This window comes from Rattus norvegicus, chromosome 20 (assembly GCF_036323735.1).
Source record: "Rattus norvegicus strain BN/NHsdMcwi chromosome 20, GRCr8, whole genome shotgun sequence".
Taxonomy (NCBI): domain Eukaryota; kingdom Metazoa; phylum Chordata; class Mammalia; order Rodentia; family Muridae; genus Rattus; species Rattus norvegicus.
The window spans coordinates 12,410,172-12,429,012 of record NC_086038.1 but is presented as its reverse complement, the minus strand read 5'-3'; the positions used below and the strand labels follow the sequence as shown (position 1 = coordinate 12,429,012).

The 18,841-nt window shown below is 49.2% G+C and overlaps 1 protein-coding gene and 1 non-coding gene across 7 annotated transcripts in view; both read right to left on the bottom strand.

Annotated features, from left to right (window-relative positions):
• Window positions 1–8,916: 8,916 nt before the first annotated feature.
• Prmt2 (protein arginine methyltransferase 2) overlaps window positions 8,917–18,841 on the bottom strand; it is a 28,709-nt gene continuing 18,784 nt past the window's right edge. For all 6 annotated transcript variants that reach the window (XM_063279461.1, NM_001025144.1, XM_063279462.1 and 3 more), the window contains exons 7-11: window positions 18,003–18,178; window positions 11,959–12,088; window positions 11,159–11,295; window positions 10,215–10,386; window positions 8,917–9,488 (exon numbers count right to left, since the gene is read on the bottom strand). In XM_063279461.1, the coding sequence (XP_063135531.1) occupies window positions 9,456–9,488; window positions 10,215–10,386; window positions 11,159–11,295; window positions 11,959–12,088; window positions 18,003–18,178 (648 nt within the window). In that variant the 3' untranslated portion in view covers window positions 8,917–9,455. The remainder of the gene's footprint in view (window positions 9,489–10,214; window positions 10,387–11,158; window positions 11,296–11,958; window positions 12,089–18,002; window positions 18,179–18,841) is intronic.
• Mir678 (microRNA 678) lies at window positions 9,020–9,102 on the bottom strand. The gene has a single exon (NR_032769.1). It is a non-coding gene; the product is annotated as a microRNA 678 (primary transcript).

The window sequence follows — 18,841 nt, the reverse complement described above, 5'->3', positions numbered from 1 at the left end:
TGCCCTTCAACAGAGGAATGGATACAGAAAATGTGGTACATCTACACAATGGAGTACTACTCAGCTATCAAAAACAATGACTTCATGACATTCATAGGCAAATGGATGGACCTTGAAAGTATCATCCTGGATATGTGTATGAAGAATGTGTGTGAGAGTGAAAGGGGAACAAACAGAGGTGCGAATGAGTGTGGGAGTTTGAGAAAAGAAATGCAATGTGCACAAGAGAATGCAGAGGGGTGAACGAGCGAGAGAGGAGAACAGAGAGGGGTGGGGAGAGAGAGAGAGAGAGAGAGAGAGAGAGAGAGAGAGAGAGTATGCACTTACTGATAAGTGGACATTAGCCAAAAGAAGTACAGAGGGTCAGGATTTTGAAAGGAGAAGAATAGCAGTGGGAAAGGGGAAACTGAGGGTAGCCACAAGAAAATCCCAGATGCCCGGGATCCAAGAGGATCCCAGGACCCAACAAGAAGGATGTTAGCTAAAATATCCAACAGAGGGGAGATAGAACCTGTAGAGACCATATCCAGTGGATCCTCGGTTGAGGGATTGGGCCACCGACCCACCTCAAAAATATTAATCCAGAATTCCTCCTGTCAAAAAGGAAATACAGAGACAAAGTGTGGAGAGCAGACACTGAAGGAAAGGCCATCCAGAGACTGCCCCACCTAGGGATCCATCCCACATGCAGCCACCAAACCCAGACACCATTGCTGATGCCAAGAAGGGCTTGCTGACAGGAGCCTGGTATAGCTGTTCCCTGAGAGACTCTGCCAGAGCCGGACCAATACAGATGCAGATGTTAGCAACCAAACATCAGACTGAGCATGGGGACCCCCATGGTGGAGTTAGGGCAAGGACTGAAAGAGCTGAAAGGTTTAGCAACCCCATAGGAAGAACAACAATATCAACTAACTATACCTCCCAAGGCTCCCAGCGACTAAACCACCAACCAAAGAGTACACGTGTGTGTGTGTGTGTGTGTGTGTGTGTGTGTGTGTGTTTGGGGGGGCACCCATGACTCCAGCTGTATATATAGCAGAGGATTGTCCTATTGGGCATTTCTGGGAGGGGAGGGGAACCCCTTGGTCCTATGGAAACTCAATGACCCAGGGTAGGGGAATGCTAGGGCACTGAGGGAGGAGTGGGTGGGTGGGGAGAGAGCACCCTCATAGAGGCAGGGAGGAGGGGATAGGGAGTTTGTGGGGAAACTGGGAAGGGAGGGACAACATTTGAAATGTTAATAAATAAAATAACCAGTTAAAAATTTTTAAATTATTTTTAAAAAGATATTATGTAATTATGTAATATTTAATCCCTGATTAGTACATGAGGAATTGGGCATGGTTTCACCTGGCTAGGAGGAAGGGCGTTGCACAGGCAGCCAGAAAAGATACTGGGGAAGAGAGCTGGAGAAAAGAGCAAGAGTGTAGTCTCCACATCCCCATGAGCCAAGCCAGCCTAGAGGAGATGTGTCACGCGCCCAACGTCTCGTCAGTAAGAACAACGCGCGGCAACAGGATTCTTCTGCGAACAAGCCTTTACTGTACAGCTCTCTTGAACAGGGACAGGGAACCTCTAGCGGCAAAAGCGCTCGCCTTATATACACAACAGTATGCTAATAATCCTTCAGGGATTGGCGGGGCACGGGTCACCCCACTATCACCCCACTGTCATCCCACTATCACTCCACTACTTGTCCTCCAGGGATTGGCGGAGAATGAATCACCTCACTAGCATGGTACCGCCCCTCATTAGCATATTACTGGCCAACTGACACCAAGTGCAAAACCTGTGCATGCGCAGTACTGTTGTTCACCACTGGAGGGCGCCCTACAGAGATGGAAGTCCGTTGAGCAATTGAAGCACAAAAAGACCCAGCACACAACTGGGTGTGATTTTCTTCTAGGCAGCAAGGCCTGGTTGCCCCAGAGACAAGAGAGTCTACACATAGGCCCAAGGGACACTATGTGATCTCGCCCCTAATTATTTCAGATTGGTGAATAAAGATGCAGACAGCCAGTAGCTGGGCAGAAGAGACCTAGGCAGGGTTTAGGGTTCCCGGACTTGGGGTTGGGGAGAACCATGAGGTAGAGGAGAAGGTGGGAGAGGAGGAAGTCACCATGGGTTGGGTGAGTCATAAAATAATGGCCCTGTGGGTTGGTTAAAAGGAGTTAAGAGCAGTAGCTCACACAAAACATGGCAAATTATATAGTGGGATTAATGGCTGGGAAGTAGACACAATAGCACAGAGGATAGATAACTGCCCAGCTGTTGTGCTGATTAAAGCTTATTGTAAATATAAAGTTTGTATGTGTCTTTTATCTGGTAACTAATTGATCTAAGGTGGGCTAGAAACCCCAGGTTCGGATTAAGTATTTCTACAACGTACAATCTTATAAGATTTTATATAAATGAGAGTGTATATTCGTGTTTTATAACTGATATTTTATGGGCATTTTCTACATTAGTAGGATCTTTAACTATTTCGATAACTACCACATAATATATGCACCATAATTTATTTAATAAATATCATACTCGGGCTGGAGAGATGGCTCAGCGGTTAAGAGCACTGACTGCTCTTCCAGAGGTCTTGAGTTCAATTCCCAGCAACCACATGGTGGCTCACAACCATCTGTAATGGGATCTGATGCCCTCTTCTGGTGTGTCTGAAGACAGCTACAGTGTACTTGTATATGATAAATAAATAAATCTTTAAAAAAAAATAAATAGGGGTTGGGGATTTGGCTCAGTGGTAGAGCGCTTGCCTAGCAAGCGCAAGGCCCTGGTTCGGTCCCCAGCTCCAAAAAATAAAATAAAATAAAATAAAATAAATAAATAAATAAATATCATACTCTCAGTTTTTCCTAGTTCTTTCTTTTATAAAGAACACTATGGTCATTGATGATATACGGTCTTAAAAAATTCTTTTCTCATACAATACGATACATCCTAACCACAGTTTCCCCTTCCCTCCGCTCCTCCCAGCTCCACCATATGCCCTTCCCCTCCCCCAGATCCACTCTCCCTCCATTTCCCTTCAGAAAAGAACAGCCTTCCTAGAGATAGCAACCAGCGGCAGTCTTAGTTAGGGTTTTTATTGCTGTGATGAAACACCAGGACCAAACATCAAGCTGGGGAGGAAAGGGTTTGTTCGGCTTACACTTCCACATCTCTGTTCACCACTGAAGGAAGTCAGGACATGAACTCAAAACAGAGCAGGATCATGGAATCGGGAACCAATGCAGAAGCCAAGGGAGGGTGCTACTTACTGGCTTGCTTCCCAGTTCAGCTACGTCTCCCTCTCCCCCTCCCTCTCCCCCTCCCTGTGCCCTCCCTCTCCACCTCCCTCTCCACCTCCCTCTCCATCTCCCTCTCCCCCTCCCTCAAAACATCACTTGTAGCAAACCGTGCAGTGCATGAAAAACACAGGCAAAGTGAGGTTACCTTTGCCTAACAGAAACTGTATCCACTCAAAGTCATGTAGATTAAGTTTCTCCCTTGCTCTGTGAGTAACAAAGAGGTCAGAGAAGGCTATTCCTGTTTTTAAAAGGCAAACATCAGCTCCATATGCAGGTGGAGCCTAACCCTAACCCTCAACCCCAACCTAACCCTAACCCTAACCCCTAACCCTAACCCTAACTAGTTAACTATCAAGAGCAAGTGGAGATCTGCGGAAGGCCTAGCACTGTGGCTTCCCCCCTCTGGGTGGCAGGCAGCCACCGGGAGAATTAGGCACAAACTGAAACACATGAGCCCACCCACAGAGCCACACACAAATACAGCCCAATGCCAGGAGCCAGGAAGCATAGAGGTGTTGCGTACAATGGAGAATGAAACAAGTTAATGGCATAGAGACTTAAAGCTTCTAGCTGCCTCTCCATCCTAACAGAGGGGAAGAGATTGAAGAACTGGAAAGCCATCAGCTCTTTTTAGACCCATAGGTAAAAGGGGGTCACAGAGCAACGCAAGAGCCACAAGATTATAGACAGGAGCCGTTAGAGAGAATCACGTGATAACGACAACAAAATTCTCTTTAGGGAGCAGGGCAGTAAGAGGGACCCCTGAATTGTGCTGATGGATTCCTGGAGGCTACGTGTGGATGAGTCTTGACCACGAGCTGAGCCACTCACTCACTCAGCTCGGAAGCTCATGCGGAAGCACATGGTATAGCCTGTCTTGGGAAATGTGACTGTGTCAGAGAGGTGAAAGGAAAATTCACCATCTACTAGGGTTCTTCTCCTATAAGGACACTGAAATCTAACCTCTGTGTGTCTGAGATGCGGGCCTGAACTCTGTCTACTGCTTCTCTTTTTAACCCTCCTGGCCACCTTTTGTCTTTTGGTCAGCCTTACTCTTCTCCTGACTGGAAGATCTCTCTGGAGTGGCCATGTCTCTCAATACATCGTAAGGTATAAGTTAGGGCAGGATCTGTTATTTTGGAAGCTCATTGCTGCTGGATTGAGTGAGCACATGTGAAGGGAACTAAGGGACATTTGGCAAGGATAATTACAGAAAAGGAGTCCAGACAAACAGGCAGAAAGTTACAACCTGAAAGTTACAACATATATTTATAATGTAAAACATCACACAGTGTACCCTCATAAATTTGTACAATTTTATCACACTAGGGTTTTTTGTTTGTTTTATGGAAAAACAGAATGGGAGCCATTCACTATGTACCCCCTTCCTCGGAGAACTTGTACTAGCATTAGGGCTCAGTGGATGCTGCCGGTTGTCAACATGACAGCATCTAGAACTATCTAGGAGATAAACCTGTGGGCAGGTTTATCTAGATTAAGATTGGCCTCTGAGGATGTCTGTGTGGGGTTATCTTGATCCGCTAAATCTATCTGGGGGAAACCCTTTCAACTGTGGGCAAGACTATCCCCTGTGTGGGAATCTTGACCTCCATAAAAGGGAGAAAGCAATTCAAGTGCTCTCAGCTCACACCCTCACTTCTCAGCTGTGGCTGTGACAGGAGCTGCTGCTTCAAGCTCCTGACATTTTGTCTTCGACACTATAATAGGCTGCGTGATTGAAGTGTGTCCCCCAAACAATCTGTGGTTCCGTATTTGCTCTTGTCAAGGTGGTTTATCATGGCCACAAAGAGACACAAGGACACACCACATACATCTTTCCCGAAATAGCACCCCACTCTCCAGTCACAATGGACTCCCCCACCATCCTCAAGGTTCTCTCTTGCTATGAGCTTCAATTGAAGTCATTTTCGTGGACGATCAGTCTGCTTCCACTCTCTGTTCTCTGTAAAGGACAGACCTTTACAAGGCACAAAGAATCATTTAGAAGGCATCTGTGTGCCCTCTCTTCCGCCGCCCTCCTCTCTGGTGCCAAAGCCTTCAGCATCGCACAGGTCTTTCGGGAATCTTCCTTTCTCTCCATCAAAACTATTTACCTAAAAGGTATATGCGGGGCTGGAGAGATGTCTCATCGGTTAAGAGCACTGGCTGCTGGCTGCTGGCTGCTCTTCCAGAGAATCTGAGTTCAATTCCCAGCATCCACCTGGTTGCTCACAAAGATGGTGAATTCCCGAGGTTCCAGTGGATCTGTACCCTCTTCCGTCTTCCACAGGCATCGGGCACAAATGTCTCACGCACAGACATACATGCAGGCAAAACACCCATAGACATTAAAAAAATAAACAGAAGAAGATACTTGCCTCATCGTGCCATCATTGAAGTTGACGGAGTCACTAACAAGTTCATCTTGGAACCCGGTGGCAAAGCCACCTCAGCTATGATTGGAGCACTTTGTGCTCCAACCTCATCCTCTCAGAGTCAGAAGTCAGAAGGAGTTACTGGCAACCATCCCAGGTCATGCGATGGGGTGCAGAAGACAGATTCCGGGAAGGCAGTTAGGGCTAGGGGCTGATCAGAAAAGGTGGGGCGGGGCTGGGGGTGGAGTCTGAATCTTATGGCTACAGATCTGAGGTAGAGAAAGGAACGTGGGTCGATCAGGAAGGGGCGCTACTGTTCCTCTAAGTCGTTCCTAGGAAGGGTCTGTGGCTCAGACAACAGAAAATCAAAGTCCGAGACCTGAGTCGAGTATGGGCCACGATGAGACCGAAAGTTAGCGCTGGAAGTGAGGGAGGTTAGGGAAACTGGGTCTCTCTCGGGAGGAACAGTGATAGCAATAGAGGGGAACAAATGAGGGGTAATAGATCCAGAAGATGAAATGTTAAATAGGGGTGGGGTCAGGGGGTGGAGGTAGATGGGACGGACATGGTCCAGCCTGAGGTTGGTGAGAGGAGGAGGAATCTGGAAGAGGTGGGGCAGATGGGAAAGGTTGTAGAACAAGGGAAGGGGAGTCCTGGGTTTCTGAGAGCTGCAGGACAAACAGTGAGGAGGCTAGTGGAAGGAGCCCAGCTGCTGCAAAGCGAAGCAGACACAGCCTGCCAGCTCCCCATCGAGGTCCTAACAGCAGGGAGCAGGGGCCCCGCCACGCCCCCTCTGTTCTCGGGCAGTTCCAGCACCAGAGATAATGTCTAGGTCCCAGGGACCTTGCCGTGTGAAGCTGGGGGCCCAACTAAGGCTAGTTGAGCCCGGGGCCGAAGAAGTACCAGGGGAGGGGCCAAGAGTGTGTGGCTCCAAAAATGACTGTGGATCTGGAAATTTCCAGTCTGGAGAGGAAAGGAGATTTGCAAAGAGCCAGCTAACAGCAACACGCAGAGGGCGCCACCTACTGGCAAATCCGGAAAAAAACAGCAGAATTTGAGACAAAGGATCCTTCTGCCTCTGCTCCCAGATTTCTGGGATCAAAGGCATGCGCCACCGCCGCCCCGAAAATGCTATCTTTTAATAGTCAGTTCGTGGTCCTTTAAGAAAATCTGAACAAGGCGGGAGAGGCCAGAGAGAATCTTTTTGAGATTAAGGAGATTTTTTTTTTGGGAAAGACGTGTGTCAGCTAACACCAGGGACTAAGGACTGTTGACTGTCATCACGGTTAACTTCCAGACTCTGCACGGAACCATTGGTATCAGCCTTAGAACTCTTCTGTACGTAGGAACAATAATGATTCAAGGTTGCCTGTGTAAAAGTTGGTACCAAAATGGTATGTGGTATGTGTGTGTGCGTGCATGTGCACGTTTGTAATAAATACGTCTATGTGATCAAGCTAGAATTCCACATGCTTCTTGCCTTTATTCCTGGGGCACGTAATTATTTACATGTTTAAGTAATATTTTGTCAAGCCATGTGTGACGGCACAACCTTGTAAATCCCAGCACTAGGGAGACTGAGGTAGAATGCTTCTGAGGATGACACAGGTAACACTCTTGATAAAGGCTTACTCCTCTTTTCCCTGCAAGACTCAGGACCATGTATTTGAATAATACCTCATCTAGTCTCGGGGTGAAGAGGCTCTCCTGAGCTCACGCACACCAGATTTTGCTTTGCACTTGTTCTGCATCTGAGATGAATCCAGCTCTAAATGGAAGAGACACTTCCTGACTCGTCTTAACTCCTATGACTGGACATCCAGGGAGCAGGATGCATTTTCCTCTGAACGCTTCTTCTGCAAAGAGAGCAAAATGATTCAGGAAGAGGGATGCCGTGTAGGGACTCAGGATGGCCACTATACCAATTTCCACACCAAAATGGACAGCTGGAGTCTAAGAATCTCTACCAGGAATTTGTTGTCCTCCAATATAAACGGGGTGTCTACTGCCATAGTCTCTTCTCCCCCCACCCTATTCCCTGACCCCCTCAAGACAGGGTTTCTCCGTGTAGCTCTGGCTGTCCTGAAACTCAGTAAGTAGACCAGGCTGGCCTCTAACTCACTGAGAGCCCCTTGCCTCTGCCTTCTGAGAGCTAAGAGGGTTTGTACCTTCATGCCTGGCATGAGGCTCCATCTGAACGATGACATTTGTTGGACTTTGGGGGGTAGGGGTGGGGCAACAGTATACTTTAAATGAAAATTTAACATCAAAACAATCAGAAAACCCACGAATGTACATGTAATACTAAGAAATGTTACAAGGCAGTGTGTGATCCCGTTAAGGGTCCAGGATTCGCCAAAGAACGATATCCCTGGACTCAAACAGTACGCAAAAGCAAAGAGCGTTTCAATCTGCAGAAGTCCAGCATGCTGCGGGGGGGCTACCGTCTTCCAAGACGGAGGCGCCTGAGTGGGCTCGAAGGCCTGACTGAACACACATTAAGGGAATTCCAGGGAGTGGTAGCCTTCCGTTGGCTCTATCTCTAGGGGCATTCCAGAACCATTGCTGGGGCGCGGGGGCTGGAAACCGTGGCTGACCTGTTATTGCCCTTGCCTCAGGCCAGGTGGCCGGGCCTAGACTTGCCCAGGTCTTGGAAACAGAGTCTTAGGCCTAGTCTTCTGAACTGCCAATTTGAAGCCTACTATGGAGTCAGCCTAGGCTGTCTCAATCCCACGTGTCTTAGTTGGGGTTTTGTTGCTGTAATGAGAAACCATGACCATGACAACTCTATAAAAGAAAGCATTTGACTGGGGCTGACTTACAGTTCCGGGGCTTCGTCCCTCGTTGGCATGGCTGGAAGCATGGTGGCACGCAGGCAGACGTGTTGCCGGAGAGGTGTCTGAGAGTTCTATATACAGATAGGCAGGCAGCAGGAAGATAGAATGACACTGGGCTTCCCTGGAGCATCTAAAACCTCCGAGCCCACCCCAGTGAAGGATTTCCTCCAACAAAGCCACACCTCCTCCAACAAGGCCACACCTCCTTCAACAAAGCCACACCTCCTCCAAGGCCACACCTCCTTCAACAAGGCCACACCTCCTCCAACAAGGCCACACCTCCTCCAACAAGGCCACACCTCCTAATAGTTCCATTCCCTGTGGGGGCCATTTTCACCCAGACCACCACACCACGCTTCTGAGAAACAGTGTATATGCACAGGAACAGGAGATGGAATATTTTGTTCATTAAAAAATATTTATTGAGCATGTACTATGCCCCACATATAATTTACCCATAAGACGTTACACGCGGCTACCCATGCAGAGCCCACTGCGCACGCTGCCACCTCCAGTCCTTGCCCCGAGACACGGGTGCTCGGCCATCTCTCATACCGGAGCACGGCTCGGCAAGCCACAGTCCACAGGTGCAGCAGCTGGTCGAGGGCATCAAGGACACCACTGACACAAGGTGTGGACATCACAGTCACAGGTACACAGGCTGAAATGTGTGTCTGAGGGATCTACAACTACTCCCGGCTGGGAACACGGCTGGCAGCGACGGGCACCACAGGATGAACACCTATATATATACACAGCCTACGGGAGAAATGACACTGGGGGTTGGGGGGTGAGCTGTGAGGGGCCCGATGTCACCTGCTGGGTGGGAAGGGGTCAGCATGGGACGGGTGAGTGTGTACGTCACAGAAGGTGGCCAGACGCATCTTCTTCCACCAAGATGCACACCACGGCCGTGACTCCCACGCGGTGCTTAACCGTCACCTCCAGATCGGAAAGACTTTCTCTCCAGCCTGTAAAGGACCGAATTAAAAGAAGAGTTCAGGGGTTGGGGATTTAGCTCAGTGGTAGAGCGCTTGCCTAGGAAGCACAAGGCCCTGGGTTCGGTCCCCAGCTCCGAAAAAAAGAACCAAAAAAAAAAAAAAAAAAAAAAAAAAAAAAAAAAAAGAGTTCACCATTCCTGTCTAACACACAGAATTTCCAAATAACTTAACAATGGATGGAATGGTATCCCGAGCGCCCATACTTAAATGACAAACATCTTGACACTGAATATAAAATGACCACAAAATAGAACCATTTGATTATTATTTTTTTTCTCTCCCACAGTAATGCTGTATCCAAAAATAGAGCTCTCATTTCCAGTAGCCCTGTAAGACTTGAGGCCTGACCCCAACCCAGGCCATTCCACATATGGAGTATGGAATATTCACCCTCACACGTGGCTCTTCCTGGAAAAGGGCAAATAGCACCCCTGGGCAGGCATGGGACTTCTCAGAACAACTACGTTACATGAGTATTAGACATTTACACTCTTGAACTGTCTACATCCCATAATATGAACTGAGGAATGTAGCTAATAACACCTTTGTCCTGTGTGAAGATTATAATGTTACAGGAAAGGCTACGTCAACGATGGCAGGGGACACACATCTGCCGCCGTTCATAATAACCACCCGGGGTGGTCTCCCCGAGAGCCAGCCCCTACAGGGCCTAATTTCTACAAAGAAGCATCTTACCCTTTGAGACGTGGGATCAACTGCGGAAGTGACGACCCAGCTCAGACAGACGGACATGTGCCTTCTCCACACCGGATTTCTCTGTAACACCACCGAACCCGTGACCACGTCTCCTGTGTGGACTGGGACTGGGTCGTCCATCATAAACAAGGTCTGCTTCCAGTGTGTGGTGCTACAAGACAGGAACGGTCACCTACGAGCCTCATCTGGTAGCCCCAACGAGGTCCTCTACACTGACAGCCTGTCCTGTCCTGCCCAGAAACCTAGGAACACAGAGCTTAGTCTGGTGCTAACCAGAGCTGCCCTCCCACAGGCAACCCTATGGTCCAAAGTCCTTACAGGATCAGAGCTACAACACAGAGCCTGACACCCTGCTCCAGACGCAGCAGAATGGACATTACAGAGATAGCTGGGCTTCCAGAAGGCAAGGAAGGTTCGCCTGGGTGTCCCACACGGGGCTGAGTGACTTCATTGGGTTCTGTGTCCCCAGGCCCAGAGGACAGGAAAGGGCACAGTGACTGAGTGATCTTTGGTTCCAGTCACTCTTCAAATGTCCCTGCCCATCCTCTCCCCCCTGATCTGGATCACAGGGAGCTAGGGGGGGGGGCATACACAGATGACTCAACCTACCACCTTTACGGAAGAGCAAAGGGCTGGATGGCGTCATGCCACCCCAGCCATTTATGCAACCTCATGGACTGGGGCCAGGAGATGTCAGGGGAGTGGATGCCCTTCTATGCTAGGGAAACTTCTCAGGAAGTCTAATCTCCTGGTGAAGGAGGATAACCAAAGCAGAGGCCAGAGGATCCCTTACCACCCCACGCGGCTGGCTGAGGGTACCTGGAGCACAGAAAGCCAGCCTGCTTCCATCCACTCCTTATCCCCCTGCCTAACCCCACCACCTCCCCCAGTCCACCCGACCCCCGCCCCGTAGGCTCACTTACGGGTGCAGCGGTCCTGTGCTGAGAACCTGCTGAGGCTGGCCCTCCTCCAGGCTCTGGAAATGTACACTGAACCAAGCTGTGAAGCCATGCAGGGTCCCAGCCTTTTGGATGTCAAATCGCAGCTCGCCACGCATGGTCTGCCCCCAAACACAGGACAACATGTTGGTGCCACAAACCAGTGCCCATTTCCATCCCCCAACCCTAACCTCAGCCGAGCAAGTCTACATCCATCCCGAACTCCTTTGCTCACCCAGCAGTCACGGGACCTAAGTAACCATGGGAAAGGAGGCAAGAGTTTTCATCATTGACAGGGCTTGAAACAGCTGAAAGAATGTGTTACTTAATTACCAGACCACAATAAATGGAACAAACTTTATATAGTTTTTAGGATGCCGGGAACTCCGAATAAATGTAAAAGAATAACAGAAGACAGTAAAGAGATTAAATATAAAGAATATAAAAACGCGAAAGATAAAACCAAAACAGAACTTAAGGAAAACACGGTTCATTTATTGGTGTAATCTAGTCATCAATAAAACACTCTTGGGGCGGGGGATTTAGCTCAGTGGTAGAGCGCTTGCCTAGGAAGCGCAAGGCCCTGGGTTCGATCCCCAGCTCCGAAAAAAAGAACCCAAAAAAAAAAAAATTAAAAAAAATAAAACACTCTCCCCCTGCCTACCCTCCCCCAACACACACACATGCACACGCACACACACATATACACACACATACACACGCACACACACACACGCTGCAGTGTTGTGTAGCAATTTAACGTCAGAAGCAAGTCCGTCTCTCACCTCCAGGTCAGAGACCTGCACAGTTCTCATGTCCAACTGCAATATTGTGCATGGCTCAGAGAGGCAGTCTTCTGGCTTCAAGATATGATTAGACTTTGGCCTTGAAAAGAACTCCTTGATTGCTAACGACCTAAGGGGAGAGTTAAAGAAAAGGCGTGAGGCAAGGATTTCGCAGTAAATATATTGGTAGTAAGTGAGCGCTGAAGGCCCAGCCTGGAGGATCGCCCCCTGCTGCCCTCTGCAGCCTTGCTGGGCCTCACTAGATGGTCCTCAGAGCCTACTGGTCAGTGGGCCCTTCTTTATCATGTCAGATACAGAGATCTGAGTACTCAGAAGCCGACCATGACCAGTTGGAGAGAATTAGAGAACTGCAACGATGTATCAAATCTTCAAAGGCAAGGATTTCAGGTGGAGAGAATTAGAGAATTGCAACAATGTATCAAGTCTTCAAAGCCAAGGATTTCAGGTTGAGCGCTGTAATAACGGCTGTTGCCAAGGGCTAAGGGCCCCCCTATGGGAGGCCCGCATGTGGACTATAAAATGGGAATACCGCTTTCTGATGCTTCTATCTGCCTCACTGCTGTGAAACACTGGAAACGGTGCCAGAGGCCAGCACTGTGGAGGACTTCCCTTGTCTGTCTACCCCTGGCTCCTGCCTGGGTACAGCCAAAGAGCTCTCCACATGTTACCATGTCTCCAGGTCTAGATGAGCTGGAGAACCACCAGAGACAGGACCCTTCCTTCTCTGTTCCCTTTGGGATGTTGAACAAGGAACAATGATTCCATGTGTTCATTAGGGAGGACGTGATGCTTTTCTATCACATTCTCTATTATTTTGACTTTTTAATTAAAAATAAATAAGATAAAATGCCTGTAGGACCATGTTTTACCACCAGTACCCCACCCTCCCAAAGTATCAGCAGGAGCAGAGGCTGGTCTGGCCCTCCCTGAAGATATTGGTAGTTTCATGTACTTGGCAAAGGGGCTTTCACACCTTGCTCTCAAGGGGAAGGAACGGCTCGCCCCACCTGTCTAGTAGAGGCAGCTATAAAAGACCAAAGGCCTCAGGAAATCACTTGAATCAGGCTCAAGTGCACGGGTGTCCACCGGACCAGGAAGTGAAGTCAGCAATCCTGATACTTCCTGAACAGCCTGGGTATACCTGTTCATGCTCATTACACACTCAGAACACGCACTGGGAACTAACGTGTGTTTCCACACCCCACACAATACTGAAGACTGCAAAATTACAAATGAACTAACTCCGACTATACCTAGAAACCTGAGGCTGTGGGATGTGTCAATCCTGGGGTTATGAGGTGCTGCACTGCTCTTCTGTTGCTGTGATAAAAACCATGATAAAACATGACTTATGGGAAAAAGGAGTCTGCTTGAGCTTCGGGCTCCATGGGCAGTTAAGAGTCTGCTGTGGTGGGGAGGATTGTGGCAGACATGACAGGCAGAGAAGGGAGCTGGGAGCCCACATTTACAAAATACAAGCATGAAACAGAAAGAGTGTCTTTACTCAGGGTCTTACTGCTGTGAACAGACACCATGACCAAGGCAACTCTTATAAGGACAACATTTCATTGGGGCTGGCTTACAGGGTCAGAGGCTCAGTCCATTATCATCAAGGTGGGAGCATGGCAGCGTCCAGGCAGGCATGGTGCAGGAGGAGCTGAGAGTTCTACGTCTTTATCTGAAGGCTGCTAGAAGACTGGCTTCCAGGCAGCTAGGATGAGGGTCTTAAAGCCCACGCCCACAGTGACACACCTACTCCAACAAGGCCACGCCCACCCCAACAAGGCCACGCCCACCCCAACAAGGCCACGCCCACTCCAACAGACCCACACCTTCTAATAGTGCCACTCCCTGGGCCGAAGATGCACAAACCACCACAGAGTTACGTGGAAGTGGATCAAAGCTATCATCTTTCAAGGCCCGCCCCCCAGTGACACACTTCCTCTGACAGGGCCACATCCAGGGCTCCCCAACTCCAGGGCTACCAACTGGACAGCAAGTGTTCAAATACCAGAGCCACGTGGGACATTTCTCAAACAACCACATTCCACTCCCTGGCCCCCAGAGGCTCATGGCCGCATCATAATACATATGCATTTGGTCCAATTTCGAAAGTCCTGGCGGCCTTTCAGAGTAGCAACATTACTTAAAGGTCCAAAGTCCCTTCTGGGCCTCAGTGTAATCTCTCAATCGCAAACCTCTATAAAACCCAAAAGGCAAATACATACTTCTAAAATAACAACAAAGTACATGCATTACCATTCCAAGTATTAGGAGTGGGCGCGTGGAGGAAAAATACAGGACCAGAGCAAGACCAAACCTCCGCACGGTGAGAGCTAAGCCCTCCAGCCCCGTGTCCGATGGTTGAGACTTTAATTGCAAAGGAATTGGATGGTTCTGCTCTCCCGTTTCGCTGCCTGCAACATGAATCTCTCTCCTTGGTAGATACCTCGCTATTCTGGGGTCTTTACCACAACCCAGGCTTTCTATTCACGGCCTCACACAATGGCCTCTCAATGCCTTCACGTAGGGACTCCCCTGCCACACAGGGCCTACCCTCAGTGGCTTTCTGAATTTATGGAGGAAGAATCCCCAAACTCTTTACTCCTGCATGTTTTGTGCCTGTAAAGCCAGTATCTCGTGGATGATGGCTTAGATACTGTTCTACTTTTGTGAAGAAGCACAATGACCAAGGCATCGTACGAAAGGAATCGTTCAATTGGGGGTTTGCTTACAGTTCCAGAGGGTTAGTCCATGATCATCATGGCAGGGGACACATCTGCAGGCAAGTGAGGATCACATTGGGGCGGTAACTAAGAGCTTACATCCTGGTGGGCAGGCAGCAGGCAGAGAGAGGGCCTGATGGGGGCTCTTGAAACTTCTGAGCTTACCCCACTGACACAACTCCTCCAACGAGGCCACACCTCCTCCAACGAGGCCACATCTCCTCCAACGAGGTCACACCTCCTCCAACGAGGTCACACCTCCTCCAACGAGGCCACACCTCCTCCAATGAGGCCACACCTCCTCCAACGAGGTCACACCTCCTCCAATGAGGCCACACCTCCTCCAACGAGGCCACACCTCCTCCAACGAGGTCACACCTCCTCCAACGAGGCCACACCTCCTCCAACAAGGCCACACCTCCTCCAACGAGGCCACACCTCCTCCAACAAGGCCACACTTCAAGGATGCCACAACCTCTCTAACGAGGCCACACCGCCTAATCCTTTCCAAACAGTTCCATTAACTGGGGACCAAACACTCAAATATATAAACCCATTCTCATTTAAACCACTGAAGATGACAACGTCAGGTTGGGACTGATCCTGGCTCCCTTGAACTACATTAGCAGCAATTTTGATTTTTTTTTTTTAAGTTCGGTTGTTATTTCATATGGGCAGAAGACCCTGAAGGCTCTCCTTCACAGGCTGGAGGCTTGGCTGAGTGGGTGTTATTCTGAGTGCACTCTTCCCTTTGTCCCAGGGCTGAGCAGGCCTCTCCACAGCCTCTCTTCCAGCCAGCGCTGCCTTGGTTCTAACATTAGCTTCCTGGGGCTCTATTTTCTATGAACTTACATTTTATATTTCCACCTGCCCTGCTTGCTCTTTTGTATCGCAGATCCGGCCCCCAAGGGCTGTCGGTGACAACCATGCCACAGATTCAATCTTATGTTCCTGAAATTTTCTCCACCAAGGAAATTTATTGCTTTTTATTTGAGCCCCAGGCAAGTTCTTAGGACAAGGGCAGAAGGCGGCTAGATTCTTTGACAAACTATCACAAGAACGACCGCGACTCTGGTTACTTTTATAGTCCTTGCTTCCCTCTGAAACCTCCTGGGTGAGGCCCCTCAGTCTCTTTTGCTCCTGTCTCTACGGCACCACTGTCTCCTACACTCCAATGAGGCTGGCCCTTTAGGCTCTGCTTATAGCAGTCAATTGCTTTTCTGGTCCAAAAGTTCCAAAGTCTTTTGCATTCCACAAACAAACAAACAAACGAGGGTCTTCACAGAAACAGCCCGCTGCCTAGTATCAACTTCGGCATCCGTTACTTTTCTGTTGCATGGTGTTAAAACACTATGACTAAAAGTGACTTAGAGAGAAGAGTTCATTGGGCTTACTGCTCCAGAGGAATAAGAATCCGTCACAGCTGGAAGGCACGGATCAAGACGCCAAGAGCTCACATCTTCAAATGTAAGCATGCAGGCAGAGAAAATGAACCGGAAGTGGGGTGGGGCCATCAGTGCTTAAAGCCCACCCCCTCTGACAGACTTCCTCCAGCAATGCTGTACCTCCTAAACCTCCCAGCCGGACACCAAGTGTCCAAATACCAGAGCCTGCAGAGGACAGTTCTCATTCAAACCACCCAAAAACTTAGAAGGCTTGTCCTAGCGTCCATTCTTCGAGCAGATTCATTGTAGGAGGCTCTGGCTCTGGCTCAGGGCCTGTTCTAGAACAGAGTCTCATTCTTGGTGGGGGGACTCTTTCCTCATTTCAAGGTCTACTCTCCAGCAAAGCCTCACCTCAGGAGGTCTTAATTCCTGTGTTTCAGGACAACCATGCTCTTAGAGGGGCTCTTCCACTCCCACCCACCATGTCAAGGTCCGCTCTAGAGAAGAGCCTCCTTCTTGGGACGTGAGGTTCTCTCTGGGCTCCTTTTGCCAAATTTCCCCTTGATAGTAAGGAGTCGCTTGCTGTATTAGGTTCTGTTACAGTGAAAACCAGCGAAATGGCCAGGCCCAAAATGCTGAGAAGGGTATGAAAGTTTACACCCGAGTATGAATCAGCCAAACTGTCCAGGGAAGAGGAAGGACATCGGGGAAGACAAGCCATTCCCAGCAGCCCCAGCGCACGCATTGTCACGGCTGCCCTCTCCTCTAGTAAACTTCTCAACTTTATGGGTTATGCCTTTCGCGTGTTCTTTTTTCGGGAGTGGGGGTGCAGAGCCTCACTTCATAGCCTTGGCTAGCCCGGAACTTATTACTGTAGAGCAGGCTGACTTTGAACTCATAGAGATCTATCTGCCTCTGCTTCCTGGGCACTGAAGGCTTGCATCACCACAACCAGCCTCTTTTTTTACATATTCTTGCATCTAATACATCTAATTATAACAGATTGAACTGCAGGTAAAGATAGCCCCCAAGAAACCCTCCATCTATTCTTTCTAGGAAAGGAACCAGCTTGGTTCGCTCCGGGGTTGGGCAATGTAAATACTAGAGGAGCCCTTCCCTTCCCTCTTGCCACTGAAGTCTGTCAGAGGGGGCGGGCTTTAAGCACTGATGGCCCCACCCCACTTCCGGTTCACTTTCTCTGAGCGCATGCTTACATTTGAAGACGTGAGCTCTCGGCATCTTGATCCTGCTGCTTTTCCTGCTACCTGCTTCTGTGCCTCCCAGCCGTGACGGATTCTTATTCCTCTGGAGCCGTAAGCCCAATGAACTCTTCTCTCTAAGTCACTTTTAGTCATGGTGTCTTAACACCTTGCAACAGAAAAGTAACAGACGCGGATGTTGATACTAGGCAGCGGGCTGTTTCTGTGAAGACCCTCGTTTGTTTGTTGTACCAGGAGGGGGTACTCACTTAACACTTTACTTGTACGTAGGCTAAAAATAAACCTTGACTACTTGCTCGTTCTACCAGTGTCCTGAAGAGTCTCCTCCAGGAATACAAGATAGGGATTGCTACCATAGCTGAGACAGAGGGAAGGCAGGAAGAGGCACATCTCCCCACCCGTAACAGGTTCCCTATGCACGTAACTGCCTGAGGAGTCGAGAGGGGTGGGCAGGGAAGGCAGAGGAGACAGAAACAAGAAAATCTCAGCAATGTTTCTGAGTCCATTCTGGGTCCCAGGAGGACACATAAGGTATGTCATTCATAAAGGAGAAAAAACTGTGTCTTCCACAGAGTAAAGATTGACGGACAGGACCAGCTCTGCTTCTCAGACGCACTGAGACCCTCATCAAATGCCTGCACAGTGGTCAACACAGCAAGCGATAAACCCTGTGAGTGGCCACGCACACCTACTTGAGTGCACTGAGGTTGAACTCGTACGCGTTGTCCCAGAAGAGCACCTTGCTGTGGTAGTCTTTCTCAGCGCTGCAGGGTACCAAGTGCAGTGCCGCCGTGGTTGGCCAAATGATGCCATCTTCCTTTAACCAGGCATCCCGGGCGTACAGGATGGACTCGATCATGAACTCAAACTGCACGGGAGGAGAAAGAGCAGATGTATCACCGAGGTCTCGAACCCCACAGCCAGAATGCCACAGCCCATCTTGGGGTTTCAGTCTTACCCTGAAACTGTCCCAGCTGGGTGGGGAAGCCTATGTGAGAACTTGGGGTTTGTTTTACACGCTTGTGAAAATGTTACACCCGGAGTCACGCTACTAGACTTTAAAGTGCTCCCAGGTGTACCCTGGCTCTACCTAACAAGATTAGCTCGTCTGTGGCGTTCCCGGCATTTTCATAACCCTCTGGTCAAGCACATAACTGTGGGTCCCTTAGAAGAACAGGTGTCCCATCTTCCCGTCAAGCCCTCAGGAAGTCCATCAGCGAAGTCTGTCATCTTTAGGACTCGGTAAGACCAACACAAACAGGTCAGGCTTCCTTTTGAACCTAGACTTAGTTCAAACTCAGGAATGAGAGAGTCAGGGCAGGGGCTAAAGGCTAACTCTAGAGGTCCCGCCGCCTTCTGCCGCAGGAAGCGGCAGAAGGCTTCACTTTCTTAGTGATCTACCCAGGTTTTACAACAAGCTAAAGACCGTAAGAATTTATAGGATCTAGAAAAGGAAACACAATGCAAATCACAAGAAAACCCAGCCCCTGAAGGAACTGGATTACTTTCAAGTACTGTCCTGCCTGCATTC